The sequence below is a fragment of the Pecten maximus genome, chromosome 8 (genome assembly GCF_902652985.1).
Source record: "Pecten maximus chromosome 8, xPecMax1.1, whole genome shotgun sequence".
NCBI lineage: Eukaryota > Metazoa > Mollusca > Bivalvia > Pectinida > Pectinidae > Pecten > Pecten maximus.
The window spans coordinates 23429328-23455124 of record NC_047022.1 but is presented as its reverse complement, the minus strand read 5'-3'; the positions used below and the strand labels follow the sequence as shown (position 1 = coordinate 23455124).

Genomic DNA, 25797 nt, shown 5'->3' with positions numbered 1-25797 from the left:
GCATTATCACAGTTTCCTAATACAAACTCAAGATAACTCGTTACTTTTGTCACAAGAGCTGATAGTTGCTCACACAATTTGCGATATGTATATGTATATATCTACATACATTAAACATGTGCTTACACGTACATTTTGTTTACGTTACAAAACACAGAACAGGATGTCGATTACCATTGTTATTTATATCATATTGGTTATATCAACGAATATATAAAAAAAAAAGTTTTTTCGTTGTTGTCGTCGTGACATTCTCGTTGTCGTTATCATTGTCGTTGTCGTCGTTGTCGTCGTTGGCTGATTTTGTTCTTGTTCCAGGTACAGTATAATTGGTTAATGCAGTGTGATTTACATGTAGCTAGTGTTTGTCTGAATTCTACATACTAGTGGATCTATATTTCAGAGATTTGACTCGCTTACATTAATGAGATCGTGATGTGTGTCTTACAAGTGTTACACTCTATCTATGTAGGTATCTACAAGACGGTTGTTAATTATACACAGCTTAAACTTAATTAAAGTACGCTAATTAACCACATTAATTGGTCAGTATTTCTCGTACACGAATAACAAATTCATCAAGATGATCCACAGTATATTTTCATTTAAAATTATTGAATTATTTTAGATATTTTTATTTTAATATGAGGTCAAAATGCAAAGGGACTTGGTATTAATTTTTTAATTAGTGCGGGCCGTGCACTACATCCATGTATATGTATTAACATAAGTATAGACCATCGGTTGGGAATTTTTGTACCAAATGCCTGTGTTAAAATGTTATTTCTAATGTCCATTTAATAGTCAGCTGATTCATAAATTCGGTTAGAGTTACAAGTGATAATTAGCTTGAGAAAGGGCGTGCTAGGTGAAGTAATACATGTAAATGTTACTAAAAACAAGAATATTTTCACGTAAAACACGACCATGTTATCCGATCAGCAAAATATCTCATGGTCGGGGTCAGTACGGGTCATATGCAAATGACGGGAAAATAATTTGCATGAGTCATTGGGTACATTGTACACATACTTTATGATTCGACATACACTTCTTCCATATTATTGGCAATACTTAACGTGACAGCGAGCTAATGTTTGTTGGAATGTCTGCTCCCTGGTGTCCGTCGGGGGTCTGAAATATGCAAATGATGACGAGTCTGTCACCTACGACACGTCCTTGAGTGGTGCAGATCCTGGTGGGGTAGAGGAACCAGGTACACGTGTCTCTCCCCCTCCCCTCCCGGGCGGTCTCGGATGTTGCAACAAACGCAATGGATTCCTTCCGCTGGTATAGACAAGTTCAGTTTGTGTGCTGAATTTTTACAGTTGTCAAATGATATTCTAATAAATAACACAAATTGTGTAACATCGTAAACGTTTTGTACGTCAAGCTGTTTTTATCTTTATTGTTCCGTGCTATTTTGAATAAAGAAAGAAATAATAAATCCATACTATTTTACATGTATTTATGTAGAATCATGATCCTTACGAAACGTACCGATAAGAGTTGTTTTTTTCCCACACGGAATAAGAATACATGTATATCACTGTACCTAGTTGGTCGTTTTAATAGGTTATGTAGGTGACCTTTTCATCGACAAGGCGGGGCCTTAGAAAATAAGATGATATTTGACAGAGTTTCAGAAAAAATCAGTAAAGAAAATCGAGAAATGTATCTCCTCATTCCGTGTGTTCTGAAGCATGCGTTAGGATATGTTTTGTCTTTAGAAATATGACTTTATAACATGATTGATGATTGATTAAAACATATTTTTAGAAAATGTTTTTGTTTAAATTCGCGACATTTGTGAATACCAAAAGAACAATGACTTTATATTTATATTAATATTCTTATGACTCGATTATGTTTCCCAATATTTAATTTAAGTTATTAATGATTTTGTTTTATTGTTTTCTGTTATTATCACTGCAAGTAAGCAGATTATTTAACCTCACTTTAATGTAATCTGAAATGGTTCGACTTTACAGCCCAAAAAACTTAAATATATAATCATTGTTTTTTATGATTATATACTACATATGTAATTCACCAACACCTATGGTTATTGGTCATAATTGGTTTAAAAATACCTTAAATTTCATTTTTTTTTTAAATAATTTCCTGTAGATTCGCAGAACGTCTGAAAGTCATGGTCAACCGTTTATGCATAAACAAAACATAGTTAATAATTGTCAACATTATTTTCAATATCGGTTTATGAAATGAATGTGGAAACTTCATTTTTCCTGATCCAACCTAGACAAGACTTAGGACTTTTACGGGTATATAGTAATACTATAGCTACGGAAAATGTACATCCCCTATACGAGCCCTTGAAGTTCCACTTCGCACTAAAAACAATGTGTTTTTGCGTGAAGTTTTGTTTATCTTTAGCTTCATGTACGCATTATAAAAGCTTAACATGTCTACCTAAGTCAACAAATCGTAGCCACCTTACGATTTTTGTCTTAGCAAACATACGATGAAGCAATCCCGTGTCCCCGCGCCACAACACAGGTGTAAGGGGATATACAGCCACAGTAAAGTTGGTCAAATATTGTGATAGAATGTTATTTATTTTTCGTCAAAATTCTATATACTTTACTATGTATATGGTGACCAAGCTCATACCTGCTCTCTATATAGTGCGCTATGTCCACTGACCGGTCCGAGTGACCATATCCGCTGTGAAGACTTTCGACAGGCAAAATAAATATTGTCTCAACTAGGTATTTGGTAAAGAAACACCGTTATTTGTGGATAAGTTCTTAAGAAAGTTTATACATTTATAATCCCCATGTGCGATAGTCTCGATCGGGCGATTTATCGATTTTATTTGTAAATTTTGGGATTGTTTTTTTCTATGGAAAACCACGGACTTACGTATACATTATGATAATAAAAGCAGAATTAATTTATTAGACACAGAGAATTAATAAAACGCATTCATTTGTATTTCTTACCAGACAAAAAGATACGATTTCATTTACTTCGTTTAATACACAAAGGTATTATTTATGTTACGAATAATCACTCGTCAAATGTATCGTTCAGTAAAAAAAATAAAATATTACATTTAGATTGTATGTGTCCCTGTCTGGAAATAGACATTATACGATATATTGATGTTTTTATTTATATAATTTCAGAAATTTTAATTTCAAAATGAAATATATCTATACGAAATATTTTCCTTAGCGAAAAGAGATTCATACTGCATCGCTGTTCATTTTGTTGTAGGTTCAGTTATAATTTCTGAAAGTCCTCGCTCTCCCGTATCGATATCGACCGACAAATGTTGGACACGCCTCCTTTCGTGTTTGCAGCCGTAGGCTCCAGGGACTCGCTTTGATTGACGTCGCTCTGTCGTATAAGCCACGCCCACTCCAAGGGTGTCTTTCAAGTCTTATACCATGAAACGGTACACACCGGTTTCACCAATAAAAAGCTGACTATACGCGAGAAGGACCTACCCCAACCGGTCGTTATTGATGGTTCACACCACTCGCATACACACAACCAGCCACATCTCAACATTCTAAAGTGAAAACAGAGGAAAAAAACTCCGGATTGACAGACTACAGGGAGTTGTCATTCAGCCAAAAATTGTCTACATGTTTGTGAAGTCCAACAGCGTCCATAGGCAGGACTCAGCTTTGCTCTAACCAGGAAATACAGTTTCTTCTACAAGTACACTAAAAATTGGAAGTGTTAACCAAATGTTTGTAACGGGTGTCTTTTGTAATGCTATTACTGTTTAGTTATTCGACTACTTACTGGAACAAAACACAAGAAGCTACCCGGTAAACACTGGACCGATTCACACTACACGAGCTGAAGGAATCCACTTTACTACTTTTGTTTTTCTGAGTTTGTGATATTTTTCTTTAGTTTCATCCGCCGAGTTGTGGGTGTTCACCCCTCCCTCACGCCCGTGGGTGTCCACCTCACCCGTATCCCCGCGGGAGCTGGCCCCACCTATCACCCTGGCGGTTGGGGGTAAAAACGCCGCGGTGCAATGCGCCGGGTGTGAACGTCCTATCCTGGATCGGTTCCTGCTCAACGTCCTGGACAGGGCATGGCACGTGAAATGTGTCCAATGTTCGGACTGTAGGTGTCCACTCACGGACAAATGCTTCTCCAGGGACGGAAAACTCTACTGCAGAACAGACTTCTTCCGGTAGGTATCAGCCAGTAACTCGACTCCGACAGAAGTATCTAGTTTCGGTTTGTCCAATACGACCTTGCATTTTTCAATGTCCAAGTTTTATTTCAATTCACAAAATTTTTTACAACATATTTAATTTATTTCATAAAAATATTGAAGTATTAATAATTTATTAGACGTGTAAACTATTTTAACAGGTTTCTGTTTACTCTTTATAATGACATGCTAAAATTGAAATAGAGTAAATTTTATATTAATCAAATACATAATATTATAGCAAAACGTGCATTTCTAAATAAAAGTCAGATTGACCTAACAGTGAGCAGATTGACACATGTATCAGATATATCTAAATTGATATTTATAGAGCAAGGGAGTAATATTACAAAAACTATAGAACACTTACAGTGTTTTGTTTCCTACAGTTGATAGTTATGTTCGATTTATAATTGATAAATATAATATATTAATATAAAATATATAAATATAACGAATAGAATAATGATGCATATAGCATATATTTTAATTATATAGGATACAGACAATAATATACCATATAAGTAATCACTTATTATATTATCAATATAGGAAAGAGAACATTATGATAGCTGCATACCTACCAATTTATTACCAATATATTACTATTTTTAAGATGTCAAACCTCTACACGCTTGCACATGACATTGATGGTGGATTAGGAAGTCTGTCTATACTTCGGGGAACATCCAAGATCATCCATTATTTACGTTCGCGACACAACCTTACCTCGCTCCGTTACGTTTGAATTCAAACGTGCATAAGTATCAGTAAAATCTAGCTGTTCTCTGTAAAATTCAGTTAATTATTTACATATCCTTCTTGCTTTCAACCACACCGTTTTAACAAATCAATTTTTCAACTGTTTGGAACGTTTAATATTTGCTCTCTGTGTAAATATCTACCACTGTCTTTACACGAAAAAAAGGAACTGGACTCTCTCCATTTCAAACGTTGCAATGATTTTTTAATTCCTAAAAAAACGTATATGGACATAACCGCTGTACTTGAAATATCCGTCATTGTCAGAAATTTAATTAGATTTGTTAATCAGAGGTAGGCTTACTTACAGAAAAAAAATCCGTGTCTAATACCATGTTTGACTAGACCTAATACATAGAGTGTGGTTCGTTAGAGCTGGATTCTCTAATTGTCAGCTAATCCAGACAACTCTTCAGTATTGATAAAGAACTTCCGAGTGATAATAACCGGGCGGATAGACTAAGTGTATTCTGGGTCAATATCGCCCTTAATACTGTCAGTTTTATTGGCAAACACATTCATACTTGTTTCTGAAAATTAAAGAACAAAATTAAACAGAATAAAAAATATCTCTTTATTCGTTTGTTCGTCTTATTTGAAGTTCGATTTTAAGCTTTTATTTTGTGGGATGTTACAGTTCGGTTACATACTCAGGTAGAGCCTAATTGAATCGGACGGAACCTTACAGGTATTTAATAGTGACACCATGGTATACATGCAGACATATTATAACAGGGTATTGATCATTTCTGATTTACATACTTGTACAGTCGACTTACCTGCACACAGCTGATGGAACAAGGATATATTGTACATTAGCTTAACTCTTTATCCATAATTCTACAATTAAAGTAATTTTTCAAAAAATGCTAATGAAATAAATTTAATAAAATGTGTAATGATCTCTACTTCAAGAAACAATGCTATGTTTTAAGAGAATGTATAGGTATTATATAAAAGCAAAAATTACACCTGATATATATCATATATATTCAAATTCATATTTGATTAATACTTCCTAAACATAAGGTGCAACTAAATGTTTTAAATTTAAAACCCACCTTACATGTTACTGACGGTAAATAATAATAAGCTTGAAACAAAGTATGTTTTTTTGTTAAATATGTTGTTGTCAAGTAAATATGTGAGATATATTGTAAATATAATAGCATATACTATGTATACATCAATGTTGATTTTTCACATAAATAAAAAGCAATATACACCTGTATCTGTTGGTATGGACTACTGTTACTCCAGGAGTCAAGACTTCTAATAACTGTTAAAGAGTTCATCCTAATTCATATTTTGTATTTTTTATGTAGGTTAGACAAACACAACATACTATACAAATTGTATATACTTAAATCACTTTAATATGTACTGTTTGTTTACTTATTGTTTGAGCCCTGTGATACATATTTACTGGGGCTACATTACACCTGTAAAATCGATCACAGATTTTGCTCATCAATTTTTCATTGTGAGTTGATAGACAATGATAAATTGTTATGCAGTTGTATACAATCAGGTATATGTGTAGTATACAATAACATCATGATGTTTTAGTAAACATCTACCTTGTTTACTACTGGCGACTTTCAAACTGTTAGAACAGGCTCAATATAAGACCAGGTAACACTTTTAAGAATTCGCTACCGTAAAGTAATAGAATCATTTATGTGGAATTTTTGTTAGTATTGAAATCAAATTTATGAATGAAAAAATCACTTCCTTAAACTGTTAAACGTCCATCTAGTATTCCGAGGGATATTGTTACAGGTGGTTCATCTATATTGGGTCCAATTCAGGAAATTCCTACGTTTTTGTGTTGCTCAATACCAAATCTATCACTGTCAAGAATTATAAAAGTGATATTTTCATAAGGAAAACCTAAGATTACTTTTAAACTCAGTTTATTTTATGTTACCACAATCTATTTGTATGTGAACTGCGTGGTGCTACCGATTAAAACTTTTTTTTTTCTGTGTGATTTTTTTTGTCAGTATATTGAAGGTTGAATAATATTTTACAAATTTTTGTCTATATTTTATATGTATTTATTTTTGGATATAAAATGAGAAAGGGCTGTAACAGGCTATATACGACGTAAAACGTGATTTATAACCAAAGCGTGTGCCTGTTAAAGCTATGATGAACTACATTCCACTTTTCTTACATTTCAGACGATTTGGAACCAAATGTGCCGGTTGTTCCCAGGGAATTTCTCCCAATGATTTGGTGAGACGCGCCAGAAACAAAGTGTTCCATTTAAAATGTTTTACATGCATGATATGTCGAAAACAACTGTCGACTGGCGAGGAACTTTATATTATGGACGAGAGTAGATTCATTTGTAAAGAAGATTACATAAGCAGCAAATGTCAAGGTAATTATGAATTAACATTTTATTTCAGTCGATTTCAAATAATTTAATAATATTTTGATAGCGTTAAATTTTGGATTTAATATCAATCTAAATAAAAATCGTTTCTATATGGCACACAAATTCCCCGGAAAGCGGTGCCGCTGACTAACTGTAGTTATTGATGGCGGATGTTTAGTTAAAGGATGTTTGAGTTAGAGACGCCAACTGATACGTGCAAGGTGTTGGTTTCACACGTCCCACGTGTAAGCACGTGAAAGTATACATTTCCTACAATCTCAAGCGTGTTCATTGAGTATTCAAAACTTCGACACATCTTAAATCAAACAACACCGATAGTTTTCGCTTTCATGATTTTTAGCTATCCCAAAAGAGAAGCTGTTTATTATCCCCAAATAGAAAAAAAACTGCAATGTTTCTAAATTGTACTGTTAAATCTTCCTTTGCAAAACGAAATACGTATTTCAAATTGTCATTTACGTCGTTCTTTCTCATTTGGCAAATGTATGAAAAATAAATATGGTAGGATTAAGATTTTCTGTTTTGGAATTTATTTCAATCTGTCTGATATTTGCTTGTCCATCCCTACACGAGCTTGCACGTGCGTGGTTTATGAGTACGAAGATGTTTCGTAAATGATTAACATCCTTGCTCTTGTTTACTTATAACATAACCCCCTGCCTAAACACCACAATTCTCCCTATCTCCCCTATTCGCCCTCTCCGACAGCAAACCGGAATTAAACTGGCTTATAGTTGTATATTTTGGGCCCGACTATAATATCTGAAAAGGTTTATGGTTAATTAATAATAATACCCTGATTCCGATAATTCTGATATATCGTAGTACCCAAAGCTTAATGTAGCAGTTTTCCCCCCAACACCACTAGATATCGTAGGATATGTAAGCATAAGAGAATACACAAGGCTGTAGTCGTTTGTATTTATTTATAACTGTTTCTCTGTAAAAACCGTTAACGCTAGCAGTGTTGAATTATTAATTGCAGTAGTACTGAATTAATTGATGTCTGTCACGTGATAGCTCACTATCAATAGGTGTCGCTAGGGTAGGAAACTGATTAATTGAAGAAATGCGCAGGTGTTCTAAAATAAATTGCGACACAAACTAGTGTACTCATTAACTAAAATTTCTAGCTAGTTAAGACTAAAATAATATTGTTTATTTATTTTCGTGCGGCTGGAGTTTAAATAGCATTATTTAATATGACATTGAGTCAGTTGAGTTTATATTTTAATAGCTGAACTTGATTGGGAATCTATTTTATTGTTTAATATGAAAAATTAGCAAGTTGTGAATGAGGTTTAGTTTAAACTATTTGTCAATCTCCATTTAACAATATATATATATATATATATCCTAAAAATTATACAAGAAGGAATCGGAAACAAGTGTTAAGACACTTATATAAATGTGACATTACATGAATGATCATGGCGTTTAATTCATAAGGAAAGCTATTCGGACGGGTTACTTTTACTTGTGTCAATATAAATATATATGTGTGTATTTTGTGTGTTGGTATATATTTTGATATATTATAAAGTAAAAACGATACCTCCAAAAATAGTAACGAATTTCTTTTTAAACAGAAATATACATATTTGAATTTCATTAACATCCAAAATGTTTCAAATTTAAATAATTTATAATCATAATAATTTTGTAAACGGATATGGAGACAGTCTGTCTGTTTTGAATTTAGACTTATATAAATGCGTGAACTGGTCCATTGTATGCTAAGAAGTTTTATCTCCACGGAGTGTAGTATTCTCGACGTCCATGCTCTCTCCTCTGCCCCACCGCAGCCCAATTTATCTTCATTATGGCAACATAATCGCCATTTTCCTCACATTTATCCCGTTTTAACGGGAATTGCTCCTATTCTTTTCCGTCATCCTAACTATTAATTGAGAATGCTTTTTAGCTTTACAACAATTGTAATAAGAACTACAAAACGATCTCTTCACATATTTGTCTATTTTATTTCGCCAATTATCTTAAACAAAATGACAGCCCCGTTATATACACTGTTAACAGTTAGGGGCCCCGACAGATTAAGTTAGCATCATTAGGGATGTCGGATTTTGCGGATTATTATTTTCATCTAATAAAACGACACAGACGCGTTAAATCTTCATCATACAATTATCCTGAAGTGTTTATTGTCGCAAATCCTTGTTTTATATAATTTTGCTAATCGGCGGTATTAGTGAATCTTTTAATCCCGACTTTGTGTTGAAACTTAGCATGCTTTGCTATATATACCCGTTTTAGTTTAGACAACCACATAATATTTGCACGCGTTTCCCATTATACACAGGCATACCGTCTACGGGTCCGGGATTAGATTGTGTTTTTCGCGTATTCTAAATTGAAGGCAGTATTTATAAAATGTGGATGTATGAAAAATGCACTTTGTGACTCTGTGGTTGCGTTTGTTTGAGTCTGCGGACCCTATATTTGATACTATAGGGTTCCACAATGAAGTGTTGGCGTAAGGACCCTATGTATTTAGTTGAGAGGCTATATTGAGAATATTGTATGGAACGTTTTGAAATTGTTTGTGTACATTGTAAACCTAAAATGTACCGGGTGTCCCTAGACTACTGGGGAGAGTGGGGACAGGGCCTTACAGAGCCGTACAATACTAGGGGAAGACCTTGGGTTGAATATTGTGCAAATATAACAAAAACTCAAGTGCCCTGTATTTGTATTCCTTACTGAGCCTTTGTGATTTCTACTTCAGAAATAGGTACACTACTTCTACAACAACCACAGACAGAGCCAGATAAAGTATTAAATACGTAATTACGCATATTAAAATGCAGTATTAGGATTGTTTTAAAGTAGTTTTATAAATAGTTTCTTTTATATGGTTAAAATAAGTCTAGAAATTGGAAGAAAATTGCAAAAAAATTTAGATATTTGTAAGCAAATCATTGTTTTTTAATACACAATTTTATATTTATTTTTAACAAGAAATCCAGGAAATAAAAGTATGAACTTAAACACTATGGTCTGTTTATAATGTTTACTTATGAGATATCATTTGTTAGTGACTAACCCTTGGGTAAAGGTATACTTTTGACACCATTTACAGTAGTAGTAACGAAGGATAGTTTACAAAGTAATTTAACTTACTTCTATATTGTTTATTTTCTATTGCCAACCCTCATCAGCATCAAGACTCAGTGGTGAACTTCGGTAAATAGAATAATATTCAGAGTTTCTGATACTCAGAACATTTCAGAAATGCCAGTAATTCAAAACAACTGTAGGCTTCACATGTTTGTTTTTATTTTAACTAGAGCAGAAGGTCGAAATAAAACTCAGCATATTTAGAGATTTAATAGCAATAGTTTCAGTATTTGACATGCTTATAACGAACTAGTACCGGACTCATATTTCCGGATATGTTACATTTTTTTTCTGTTTCAAAATTCCCCTCTCGTTCTCGATGTCACTGAATGAGCTTATGTAAATGTTTACATATTAAAGCGAGAGAAACATTTCCAGATTTAGAAATAATTTTTAGAACATATCAAAATCCCCGTGGTCATGTGATACTTGTAGACAAATAAACACAGTTTGGTATGTGTGTTAGGTACTGACTGACCGTGACTAACCCACGAAGCCCGCCTCTTGTCTGAGCTATACACAGTCCGCCCTTGGTTGTTTCCCTACTGTTAACCTGGCGGGGTGCTCGATGCATTTGGTTAAAAAAACTTCTTACGCCAGTTTACATAGTGTCCGTACTTAGGATGCGGTAGGGACTTTTCCACATCTGAGGGCCCGGAGGCACCATTTTTTGCTTATGCATGTCTCGGTCCCACGTAGTTAAACTGTGATTAAATAAGTGGTTGTAGCCATTTGAATTATTGGTCTCAAAAAACACATTCCTCCTATCCCACTCCACCTAGAAATGTGAATGTTGCCGCCAGCATAGCTTGGAAACTTCGCGGATCAGTCCTCCGTCCCTTTAAAACAACATATCTGCCTACCCGCCCAATCCACATACCAGACAAATCCACACCCCTTCCTCGAATATCCACCTACCCGCCCAATCCACTTACCAGACAAATCCACACCCCTTCCTCGAATATCCACATGTCCGCTATATCTACTTCTCTACTCACATATCCACACATCACACACACATACATTATCAACCTATCCGGCCCATCAACTCCTCCTTACCCCTTATATCCACAGCCATTGCCCCTTATCATTCCGGCCCACTTACCCATCACCAATCTACCTCCTATATGCATACAAACTTGTATCTTTACCCGACATTCTAACATTCATACACTGTACATATCCACCTTCCTACCCCACATATTCACAAGTTCGCCCCAAATCCACTGATCCGTCCTATTGCGTCTGCACGTGCATATATTGGTCTTCTTTAACACATCAAAACATAATTCCTAAGTTTTTATTTATCCGTTCCACCACCCTGGTTATAATCCATCTATCGACAAATACGCAACCCATCCAACCACCCATATACATTGTCCATTCATCGGAATTTGCCAAAACGTTCATTATCCAACACTTTCTCATGGATTCTACATACATACATGTATCTGACACGTTTTTGCCGAGAATATCTGTCCTTTAACCCGTTCTGTCTATCGCACAGCCCTACATAAGCCGACAGATGCGATATATCCCAAAGCCCACCTACGCGCTTGTGTAAACCCCACACGTGCGCCCGTGTACGTGTCGTGCATGGTAATCTGTGCATTACGCGATATGTGGTCCAGGTGATAGGTGTTATGAATAAGAAATCAAGAGAAAGGATTTGTCATAATTTTCAGATTTTTTTTCAATAGTCTGTATTCAGTTGAAGACACTAAATGTGTAGCGCAGTAGCACATCAATACAGAAACTTACGAAATACCGGAGTAGTTTATCAATATTGTAAACTCCCGCTACCGGAAAAGAATCATAGTATTCTAATAATAAAAACAAGTAGCGGAGAAATAGAAAATACGGAAAATCCACAAACATGATATGTTATCGGTCGTACGTTGCGGTTATGTGATGGTTTGATCAGTTGTCCTCGAGTTGTTTATGTATATGTGTCGGATGTCATCAAGGGTTATCATCCAACGGTTCAATTACAACGGTTAACATGTCCCATTATACCCCGGCAACCAATTTCAATGATTTATGGGGTTTTAGGCAGATATGCAATATGATGTAGCACGACAGGACGTATTGTAAACACAGAAAAGAATAAAAGTCATCACCTAAATACTTGTATTAAAATAGTTTTTGACGAAGCATAAGGAAGTTAATTAGCATTATCATAAAAATAGTGATTTTTTGTTGTTAAAATTTCATGTTAGCCTTGGAAATAAACAACTTATACGTTTTTTTAATTGAAAATGCGGAGGAATTAGTTTTCTGAACGCAAATGGGGAAAAAACAACATGAAATGATTATGACAGCGGTTTAAATGTTGCTGTAGATTTGTATTAGTCATAGAAACCCATTTCCCCTCATTTGACCTCTAGAATGATGCATGAATCCCCCACGCGAGGTTGGAGGGCGGTGTTCTATATAGACCTTTGGGTAAGGGGAGTGGGGAAATGAAATGTCCCAGAGTGTTAGGTTATGGCCGGGATCATCAGCGGATCTTCCGACAAGCGAAGTCCAAATCCCCGAGCACGGATAATTTCTTAGTTTTGCAGCAAGCAATGACAGGCCGTAAAAGATGAAAAATTGTCCAATTGTCACGTTAGCGAAAATTTGAGGAAATTATCTTGTGTTCCCGCTGCGTTAGAGCACGAGGTGCGCGAGATGGCCCTCGTGGCATTTACAAAATGGAGATGTCGTCTGCTAGGCCTATTTTTCTTTGGGGCATAGTTGCCAGTGTGACTCGCGATGAAAACAAAATTTTCATGAATTATGTTGTAGAAATGCCATATAAAATGATAAATTAGAAATTAGCTGTAATTTAATTAACTGTGTCAAACTTTCTCTACGAATTATGACGCCTAAGTATGCTATTAGTACGGGATGTATCGGGTTCGGCCTCGCTCTGACAATTACGATGATGGTAGCTAATTATTAGCTCTAATGCTGCCGTAATGGGCAATAATTTAGTAAACAAACAATATCAAACGCGAGAGATTTTGTTTCCAAACCGCAATGATTGGTCGCCAGCAAGACCATTTAATGACATTTTCAGGCGTTAAGTACTTGACAATAAATATATAAATATATGTTATTGTTTCTCTTAATAACAAAGCCGTGACGCATCTGTCAAATGTAACAAACTACTATACTTCACTAGCACAAAGCGAGTATGTATATTGTTATATAGAAATAACATTAATTTGGAAAACTCCATTATAGTTTCAAGTACTGTTATAAAAAGACCAAGCTTTTATATAAAGAAACAGAAAGAAGAAATGTAAGAAAAAATAGAAAGAAAAAATAATAATCTTCGTGAAAAATGTCATTGTCCAGCCGAGCGACTTCTGTTGGGAAGATGTTCCGTGTATTCTCTGCAATCAGACTCATGCTTCTGTGAAGATTGTCTAACACATTCCATGTGCACTTAAATCGATGAATTTCCTTTCATTATGATTATTTGTCTTTTATTTCCGACGATATTACGGCGTCCACCTGGAATCGTCCCACGTTATCTCACCTGACAAACATTGTTATGTGATCTCCCTCAGGTAGCGAACTGCGCACCGTACACACTGCTGCAGGAACATGAAAACTCTATACTGCAATCGATACTTTACTAATGATAGAGGTTTTCCAAGTTACAGCTCAATGCCGTGTCCTACACGAATCAAAAATAAAAAAATCTTTATAGTTTTTGAAATATTATGGTCAATTGTTTGCTGAATTTGATATCGTTTTTCACTTTATTTCCTTTCAACATGGCTAAATATATAAAATTCTAAAGAGTTTTAATAATCGACGTTCGATTAGTGTTTGCATTTCCTTCCGTTCCTCCGCCGTTCTATTTAGTTTTATTAAGTTAACCATTTCCTGTTGCTATTTGACCGATGTCAGAATCATGGCGGTTTTATAAACCTGGCTTACAAAGGGAGTTAATAAAATGCGATTTTTACAGCCTGTACTTCGAGAGAGAAATCCTTTCTGCTTACTCACTAGAGAATGTGTTTAGCTTCAGCCACCGAGTATCAACACAATTACTTAAGAACTTTCCTTTCTGTTTAAAACGGCATACAAGTGTTTTGTTACTATGTTACTGTCGGTTGGATGACAAGCTCGTGGGGGCCGCCATTGTTGTTCCGGATGTGACGCGTTAGGAATGATGGGGAGTCGTAGTGCCGAGACATCAAAGAAGGGACGAAGTTTACCTCTAACACTACAAACCGGTGACACGTGTAAGTTACGGAAAAACAACACGGCTACAACGTGTCGCGTTTACGGTGAATAACATCCATTCAAACGACTGTATCCCCTTTATGATCAGTGTTCACCGAGGGGAAAACCTAGGACCCGTCTGGGACCGAGAGTCTGCCCCGCCATTGACAGACAACCATTGATACGGCTGTTGTGCTATTGTATGTTTAGAGGGATGTTGTAAAAATACAGACAAAACAAATAAATTAATAAATAGATAAATAAATAAGTAAGTAAGTAAATAAATAAGTACAAGAATTACTTGTTTATTAATATGTGGAGCAAATCTTTTAAGTAATTTTCCTTGATTAAAACGTGAACTGATTCCATCCGGTCAACAAGATTGATAGATATGAGTTGATAAAGTTTGTTTTGCAATTAGTGTAAAATAAAGTTCAAAATCTTACAAAAGTTGCTCAGTCAAAATACCGTAGTTTTCGATCAACTACTGCCCTCTCTCAAGATGGACAGGAAAACTTAGCAATAAAATGTAGTAGAGGAAAAATATTTCCCTGATGAAGAGCAGTAGTAACTCCAAGCTAGTGTAACTTTTGTAAGATTTTATTGTCCGTTTTATGGATACTTATTTTCACAAAAATATGAAGTTCATATTTGTATTTTACATGAATTAAATTTATATTATTCAGAGTTGAAACCTGTACATTTCTTCCCTAGATTGAGCATGAAATTGGTATTCACAATTCTGAATAGAATATATCTAATCTATTACATAGAACTATTAATCTATTACATAATATATGCGATACGATTTGTGATAATTTGTATATGCACTTTAGTTGAAAGACCTAAACTTCCAACACCTCCGTATCGATTTTGTCAATAGTGCTAAACATTTAGCTTTATTTATCACAGTAACTGTTGTATATGGAGTGTAACATTTCCATGTATCTGCATCAGTTCTTGTTCTACAAAACAGTTCGAGTTTGTTGATATATGACCTCAAGTAGCCTAATAAACGCACCGCTCTGTCAGCCCCCGTACCCTGGGGTATAGCGTGTTTGTAAGGCGCGTTCGATACTGTTTTGCCTGTAAAACGGAGAAATACATTTGTTAAGAGTACCTAATTTTGCTATAAATAGCGAGTTTCAATTTATTCACTACGGAAGTGGAAGGTGTCGATTTCCCCGTCAATTCCTATCTCCAGTATTTAATGATGTACTATTCGAAAGTCTCATGGTTTGAGAAGAGCATATAAATATTTGCTTTATTGTCACAATAGAAACACAATGTACTATTGCACAGAAACAATTTTTTTTTTTTTTTTTATTTAACTACTGCCTCAAGAACTTGGCACCCTAGGGTACATTAACGGTACTGCTTAATTCATGGTTGAGATACAAGAATTCATTGAACCGTTCGAGGTGGAATACTATAGAGATGGGGTAGATCAGGAGCGTTTTAGGTTTATTTGATGTTTTGGAGGGTCCCGTGAAGTTGAGACAGAGCCGTAGATGACCGCTTGAGGCTGATATGGGTAGGTTAAAATGCAGTGACACAGGGATGCCTGGGATTGAGACAGAGATGAACATGAGTGCATCATTACATGGATGTTCGAGTTTGGGATGGAGTGGTGCAAGGTCATTCGATGTTGAATCGCTGTGCTGTTCGACATTTTCCCGATTCCACATCATTCAGATCAACACGCCATACTGCTAATCTTATCTCGATAATTTGCGTGCCGACTGATCCATCTATCCGTAGGTCGTAAACGTGTCTACAATCCCTGATATGCAGTTTTCTTATTTGAAAACACTCAATTCTAGCTTAAGTTTTAGAAATAAAATCCGTCATAGAAATAGCTTATCCTTTCATCTTGATCAGAACTCTGAAATCAAAGTTTCCGTCGTTTCTAACTAGAAGACTCGGATTGATAACGTCCGTTCCGGATTTTACTGGATCGATTTCATTGTGTTATTGGCCAATGGAACTACCAACCAAGTAGAATGGAGATAACTGTTTATTTCTGTCCATTACCCTTCATTTCTTCATTTGATGACTAAACGATAAATAGTCTCTCAAGCTATTTTAAAAATGTTTGTCTTTTTGTGGAAATCAAAGGTCTTTGTGGCGCAGTCATCACCAAGCGTTAATGACGGGTCTTCACAGTCTAACCCCTGTCATTAATGTAAATTCAATTGCCTATTTAATTGGGGGCTGCGAGCCCCGCACGATGATCGCTTGTACAGTTGTCGGGAGGGGATTAAAGAGCCTATACGAACTCGAGAGACCGGACTCCGGACAGGCTATTACACAATCCATGCAGTTTGACCCCTCAACCTCTATCCACGGCTGTCAGTGCCGTTGGACGAGAAGATGGCGAGAACAGCTGATTTGTACATTCTTTTCATTACCAACATGTCACGAGTATCGCCTTGTCTACAAAATTGTATTACAACGCCGAAAATTGCATTAGGCTCTCGGGAGAATATTCCTTACTCTTCAAGCAGCGATTCCATTAGCCCACGATCTGTGTGTAAGGTCTCGGCTTGACCGCCATGATTCGGCCTTTAGCCACGGTATCCGACCCTGCATATCATCAAGCCATAGTTAATGGTTTCTCAGCCTCACGGCAATCGTTCTACAATCCATTTATCGTTACCGTCCACTTCGAAAGTATTTTTGAAATCATTTTTATTGCTAGATGTCATGACGTTAAAATACTTTTCTAAATTAAATATTAATCTTTTATAAAGATGAGGCAGCTGGTGATACTAATATTCTGAAATGAATTTCAAATTGAGAAAAATATATATACAAAATGTATTTGATTTTGTTTTTGTTTTTGCCTGTCTATTTGAACAAGCTACAATTGTTAGATAAACATTAGCTAAAAAAGAGTATTTATAATACACTGTATATAGATTTAACATCCTATCACATATACGTAAAATTTGGCATTTCGGTTTCGGTCAGACACATAACCGACTGAACGAACTCTCTTCCTGGCACAAAGGACTTCCTGATACACTCTTGGAAAGGAAGTCTCTCCGGCATATCTCTTAGGAAAATCTCGGACCAACCAAGTTACGACAAGAAAATGTTGACGAAACGGATGCGGTGATACCATGTGATGCAAATCTTGCCAGCCCAGATTCAGTACCATCTCGTAAAGCCAGGCGCGTTGGCAGAGGGGCAAAGTAGTTGTTTATCACCATGTACTTTCCTGCTCCTTCGTCTACAAATCAAGACTTCTAGACTACGTGTACTTTCTCTGGACACCAAGGTCACTAGACGAACATTTCAGGAGAGATGTGGTTCGTGAAAACAGAAGAAAATAAAATAAATAACATCAACAAAACGTTTTTTTATAATATTAATCATACAATTAAAACTATCTTATTTTAACTGTTGAAAACTAAACATGCACTTTAATATATATAATTGAAAATGATGCGTATGTTTTCTTATTCAAATACGAAATGTACCTCTTTGTAAACTCAATAAAACCGGAATGTAGGAGTCATTTCGTGATTGGCGATGTCTTTTTTTGTCATGCGGACGTTCATAATGCCATTTATCTTAAGCATCACTGACGAGTTCCAGAAGGACGAAACACCTGTATGGAGCAGTTTGATTCATTTTTTCGCAAATTATTTTGAAAGATGCTAAAAAAATCGTGTCTTTTGTACAATAAAGGCTACACAAAAGAATGGCGGTCGATTAATCGACACACAAATGAAAGTTTAAACGCATAATATTTAGTTATTACTCCTAAAATTGTTAATAGCTTTTCTGCCTTGTGAATGAATCTAAAAAAATACCAAAACACCCATATGGCTACACAACAACAGCATATGCGGGCTGGCAATAAAAAGTAGTCTGAAATGAAATAAATTTGAATCATCACATCAAAAACTACATATCTTTCTTTTCAATTTGAACTGTAATCGTGATCTAGTCCACAACACACCCCCTCTCTTGCAAAGAGGAATATCAACGGTAGTGTTAGAGAAACGATGCTTTAAATGGCCATAAAACCATTCCACACTCGGCAATATTGTGACAACAACTTGTAAATTAGAAGCTGACGATTATCTTTTCTTTGATCATCTGTGCGTTTCGATCGAATGCAGACTAATCTATGTCATTCCTGCTTCTAATGGACCCAGTACAACATTTACTCGCACCATTTAGTCTCCAATACCCAACCAATGTTTACTCTGACAATCAATATCAGCTTCTGCTTCTGTTTTTTTCTTGCCTAAGTATCCGAAATCTATCCCTCTCGTTACTGGCGTTAACGCGTGTTTGAAGAGGTATTGAGTTCTATAGAAGCAGTTAGAAATCTTTAGATAATGATTAATTGATGATATTAATCATGTCGCTCTGTGGCGAGTCTTATCAGATTCTTTGCGTTCTTACATCTTCGAGGAATGATATCGATCCATATACTCACATTTAAGCAGCTTTTGTTTGAAGTTTTAATTGTTCCCCAACAATCGAAAGTTGAGTCAGTCACATACCGGAAATCAAAGAATGTTCGCTTCCGATTCGTTTTGATCATTGTCAGTAAGAAGCTTACTTTGTCACATTTGAAGACGAATACCAAAGCGTCTGAGACAGTCTGACCTTGTGTTTGTAGTAGCATGACCCGGGCATCGCACCGGAATCACGAAACTGGATTTGTGGTTCATTATTGGTAAACGTTTGAGGTTTTTGTAGAACAATCATAGGTGTATGTATAAAGCATAGTTTAATTAAATTGAAATGTGAAAACAATATATTTTAATCAGGAAAAATATCTAACTAACGAAAATGAACATCCTCACCTTTAAATGCCTGTTTGATTAAAATTACAGATAGCTAACCAACACGATAACTTAATTAACAATTAATCTTTTATATTTTAACAGCAAAACTGAAAAATATCAGTATCATCAAGTTATTATTTTAAAGTTTATTTAATTTGATATTTCAGATTTAGATCTAGATAAATGCCTGGAATTGTTAGTTTCTCACGGGTGGAAGGAATTCCTATTACTTCCTGTGCTGCATTCTGGTGTGGTCTGGTTTACATATACATAAGTAGTAGTTTAAAAAATAGATATACATGTTTATCCATACCTCATAGTTTTTATTCCTAAAGAAAAGCCAAGTAAATTCATTTCGTCTTATCGCTTATTAGTTGAATTTACAAGTAGAAGCATAGAAACTCTGCGAATTTTATTTCTCTATCCTATCTTTGATCAAGGTTGAATATGTTAGACGTATTTTCTTTAATCAAATACTCATCAGAGATTAAAATACTTTAATAACGTGGCAGATAGGATTTAGTACCACACACGTCACCGGAAGATGGTACGATTACTCAGCCTCGATCATGTAGCTGAAATATATATTAACTTATTATTAAATAATATATGGAATAAAAACTTACAAGAGGATACCAACATGTGAACTAAACTGAAATATTTCTAAGCCCGATTGTTAAAATTATGAGCAACTATATAAAAAATATCTAATATTGCGAAGCGCAAACATAAAACATATATTTCATTCCTTAATAACGGTTCTAAACAATATAACAAATGCGTTTGTCCATTATATCAGTTAAATTATTATATTATTAATAATATTTAAAAAATATTATATTAGTTATTATATCTAAATGATATTCATTATTTTATTGTTTGACAAATATAGAATAAAGAATTCTTGGTGCCGCGTTGCACCTTGGCTCGGAACCTTTTCTAACATATGTCTCAATACCAACTCTTAACAGTAAATTTGCATAATAGTAGTATCTTTTTCTATGTAGGCGTTTCTAATAGGTTTTGATCCTTTATCATGCCATATTTTATATCTCCAAGAAACCTTGAGGAATGCTAATAAAACACTGAAACAAAAATCATAAATAAACCGCAAGATACTACTTCAAGGAACAATTGGAGCACTTTATTGTTGGCAGCTAAAATATTCCACTAAACTTGATTATTGGTTTCGTAAACTCGATTTGCGTCCAACATTTAATGAAGTTGACGCTGCCGTCCTTTTCTTGTCTGTTTCGTGTTTTCATTTTCATCGGAGATAATAAAGGAGCGCATTATTAAAGAGGATGTGACACAAATTGACCCCACAGACTCAATCGTCTCTCATTATCACAAATAAACAGTGCTTTTCATCAGGGTGTTGCTTGCCGAATTTGTTACCACTCGCCTTCGCTTACTAAGCATTGATCCGGAGCTCGGCCAGGACCTGCTGGCTCGGGTCTGTCTAATGATGGGACTAATCGCTCCCTTTGGAATCTAATGCAATGTGCTAAGATGCTAAACAAGGTCTAAATAGGCGGATTTAGACCCAAAAAAATCGAATTAACATCCGGGCTATTTGTAAGCACGTTGTTATCCTTTCGTCTTGATTGGCCAAGCCTCCGATCCCCTCAAAAGGCATTCGTGCTGAAATATACACATATTTATCAAGACATTGGGCATGGAATTCGTACTGATTTCTGAACAATGAATACATATATGTTGTCAATGGTTTAGCTGTTTATAGATCGAGATGGTTGTTAAGAAGACGTCGCCTCTAATCGATATTCTCTCAGATTGTAAAGAATGTGGGGCACACCGACAGACAAACCACGCGCGCTTCAGACAAATATTTGTTATCCCCAGCCTCATCCATCATCTTCTTGAAAGTGCGAAAAATATTTGTTATTTAAAGCCGTTTCCTGAAAGAGCAATATTTGATAAAATGTCATCGCTATTGTAGGTGTGTTGTGTGCTTGCCTATTTGTTTTGTATTTAGCACATATTTTAATTGAAACAGTCATATGTAATCAATTACTTTGCTTTGTTCTGAGCTCCTGAAAGGAAAACATTTCAGAAATGTGTTCTTTTAAACATGCATAACAATCAATAACTAAAATATTCCTGCTAACTTTTAATACTGATCATACAAATGCGTTATGATATAATGTAGATGCTAGATAATCAATTTTCATACTTTCCGTCGTTTGTTTCAAAGTTTACTCCTATTTCTTAATTTAGCTAATTAAGTAAGCGTACTCAATTTCTACATGTTTACAATTGTTTGCATAAAGTTTGATTTTCCTAACTTTTCTTTCGGTTTCACACTCCCCCTATCACGAGTCCTAGAAGTCCAATAGCTTTATGATAGTTTTCAATAAATTATTCGCCAGCAAATGTTTGCATCTCTTCTCTAAACCAATAATGGTTCTATTCTCTCTTGGACTTTGTACCATCCAATTTAGTTTTTAATGTTTTAATGGGCTGGTTATTTTATGAAATGTATATTATAGAGGTTGAAACTTGAGTTTATATTTTCACAATTGCTAAATGTTGAATATCTAGACTTATTAGATTCTATTTTCAAATGTTCACCATACTCAAGCCAATGGTATTCATGAAGCTTTAAACTTATAAGTAATACTCAATAAATTTCTGATATATATAACGATAAACACTTTTAGCACTCTTGGCTAGAGAAAGAATCTGTTCTCTTCATCGTAAATAATCAATTTAACAGTAATTGTGTAAAACACATGTATTGCATGCTTGTAATCTCGCACAGATTTGTGAAATCTCGTGTAGGGTTTCCCTAATCTCGTTAGTGGTGCTCTGCTGATATAGATGTGGGTAGATGTAATGAAACATCTGGAAGGGGAAAACAAACCAGGTCGGATTGCATGTGTGTCTCCTAACGTTCTCTTTGTCTCGCGTCTAACAGATTCATTTACATATTTCGGATACTATTACACGCTGGTATTCTAGTTACAGTGAGGCCAAAGGTCAATACATTAAAGGCTTGTAGGCTTATGCTTAGTAATAACTGTAATGGTATTTATTTATTTATTTATTCAAATATGGTCAAATATAGAACAAAATATGATTGACAGGTTATCGATGTATATTGGTTGTATGCTTTTAAAATAAATATCTCTACATCTAGTTATAAAATAAACACTATCAATAACAATAGCATACAATAATTTTAACACATGCATGAAAAATATTAATTTACGAAAATGTCAAGAGAAAAATTAAGAATTAAAGAAAACGTAAAATTACGCACTATTATTTTCAGTTTAACGGGCGTAATGACTTGAACTATGCCAACTCTTATCCATATGATTACATGTTTCCTAGTACAAGATACTTATTGATATATTTTAAAACATTTTTATGAATCTACTCTTTCAAAATCATTTCTTAAAAATCATTTATCGGTTTTCATATCTATACAAAATACATATATAATTATGCATTACTTAATCCACTAAAATTCCTTTATTTACATGCATTATGCCTGCTCTCATTAGATCCGGACGTCTGTCAATATACCACATTGCACCTGATTCTACTATATAAACAAATACCAACTGCACCCGTATGTTGCACTTTGGCGATACTTTTTAAAAGTCGTTAAAATAAATGGCACCCGAATTTTGCCGAAGTGTTTTCAGACACTTTGGTCATTATTACTCCGCAGGTATCAGGAGGAAATTCTTACGCGGATGTAATAAATAGTCCCCCTAATCGGTAGTCATGCTGTGAACGGTGTCTCGTCCGCCGCTAAATGCTTTGCTAGTACCTCACTATACACGAGCCCTTTGAACTCAAATGGCCGCTAAATTTTCTCTCACAAAATATGAATTTTTATAGATATGAGGAAACATTCACGAAGTAGGGCCGTTTCTGGGCGTTAGATGACTGCAGAGTTTTATAATGAAAAGCACATGCAACAAGGGTTGCAAAGTTAAAAAAAAAAGAAAAAAACATAAATTTTCAAAATTTTATTTAACTGCTTAAATAAATACTAAAAGCTATAAATTCATCTACATCTTGATATTTTTCAAGGTGCTCATTGCTATAGTATGACTAGTTTTCTTAGGAATGGTTTCCTTTTAGAAAATAAAAAGATGTTTGTGTTTGTGTTATCTAGTACGCGGGAGGGGGCATGTTTTCACCGTCTCCCGTTTCTGCTTCTGAGGAAGATAATTTTTATAATACCATTCATATCGCTCAACATCGTGTTAATTCGGGGTCTGAAGTCGCGAGGTTATCTCCCGCGCTCGTAACTGTACATGTAGACTTGATAACGTAGACGGGAAATTAAAAAAAAAAATCTAGTTTTATGCAAGGAATCCATTATTTCATATTGGCCGTTCAAGCGGTTTTGATACGGACGTGCTTTTCCTGTGGTTTTACAACGATTTCTATTTGTTCATTGTAGTTTCAAAGGACTAGCTCTATCTTAGTTCGATTTAATACAAATTAAATGTCGCATCGTTGCAAACTCCGCTCTCTATTACTGATTTCAAAAATGACAAAGAAGTGTTTCTTAGTTTTTGGCAAAAGCAGGTTTAGATTATATCACTCTTGAGAAAAAGCGGTTTAACGTGAGGTCGGTGTTAGTTGGAGCTGTATAAATAGAGCTGTTAAATGCTTTGTGGAGGGTGGATATGGCGATGGGATTATTTGAGTAAATCTTAACAACACTATGATACATTTAAGTAGTTTTGCTGACTAACCAAGGATTTTATATTATCTTTATTGAATTCCAAGCATTCCGGCAGTCTGAAGATACCTATCTACATTGAGAATTCTTGTATAAAAATACTATATTTTGTTTTGCTTTTGATGGATTTAAATTGTCGTTCTCTACTATATTTAATGAGTTTAAATATATATGAACTGTTACTCATTAGCGAATTTGTCCCGATCATTTGATGAATTGACTGCATCGAAGAAACATGATCCATGCAGGATTGTTTCTTAACGGTTTTTGAGTTGGTACGAATTCGACATTAAATATTAATATGGTTGTTTGTTCAGACATTGAAAACTTTCTGAAAGATGTCGATTTTCTTTTTTAGATTATTTCATCTTTATCTTTTGGAGACTAAATTTATTTAATTAACCTCTACTTTAATTAAGAGTAACATATCTTTCTATTTGAGACACACATCTTTTTAATGAATATCGTGTGTAATAAAGTGGATATTAACATATCTTTGAGCTTGCAATGGATTTTCACATCAACTTTAATGCGTATTTTTTATGAAGAGTAGATATTAACATTCGTTTCATATCTTACAGGGTCTTCTGATATAGAGGACGAAGCAGAACTCGACCAGTTGGAGCACACAGCTAATCTGTCAGACAGAGACTTTAGTATTGATGGTGACAACAGTGCAGAAATAGACACAAAGGAAAATGTTTTGTCTAGTATCACTTTAAATAACAACACAAACATTGCCAATAACAACAATAACAACAACAACATCATCAACAACAAAAACGACATGAACTCCATCCCCTCTAGTCCCGATCCATTGAAGGACGATACAGCACTGCTTAAAATTTCATCGGACTCTAATCATAGTACACAAAGTTGTGACACCAATGGGAATTCTATTCCTCCAAACCCGGGTCAAACGACACCGGAAGTGGACGACAGATCGTGCGAGGAACTGGTGGAAGGAAGTGGTAATTCTAATGCAGGAGCCAAACGGCGAGGACCAAGGACTACGATAAAAGCAAAACAATTGGAAGTTTTGAAGTCGGCATTCAATGCTACTCCTAAACCAACACGTCACATCCGGGAACAGTTAGCTCAGGAAACAGGACTCAACATGAGGGTGATTCAGGTAAAAAAACTGTTTGGTTTTAATTGTTTTAATCTAATGATAACTGGTTTCGTTTGGAAGATCGTCCATTTCTGTTTGCATACTTAAACAAGATTTATCGTGTTGAAACTAGGAAAGATCAAGTATGTAAACCACTAAACGAGATAGATATTACGTCTCTCTGTCTGTCTGTCTCTCTCTCTCTCTCTGTCTCTCTCTCTCTCTCTCTGTCTCTCTCTCTCTCTCTGTCTCTGTCTCTGTCTCTGTATCTCTCTCTGTCTCTGTCTGTCTCTGTCTCTGTCTCTCTCTCTCTCTCTCTGTCTCTCATATTTATCACCTCTGCGATAAGTATAAAGTTTGCTTCAGGTGTCAAAATAATGCAGAGATGAGTTCGTTATTGTGAAGCCG

At 35.2% G+C, this 25797-nt stretch overlaps 1 protein-coding gene across 1 annotated transcript in view; it reads left to right on the top strand.

Moving 5' to 3' along the window:
- The first annotated feature begins 3881 nt into the window (after positions 1-3881).
- The window catches only part of LOC117332843 (LIM/homeobox protein Lhx1-like), a 48581-nt gene continuing 26665 nt past the window's right edge, over positions 3882-25797 (top strand). The window contains exons 1-3 of the mRNA XM_033891895.1: positions 3882-4183; positions 7156-7358; positions 24860-25410. Coding sequence (XP_033747786.1) covers positions 7259-7358; positions 24860-25410 — 651 coding nt within the window. The 5' untranslated portion in view covers positions 3882-4183; positions 7156-7258. The remainder of the gene's footprint in view (positions 4184-7155; positions 7359-24859; positions 25411-25797) is intronic.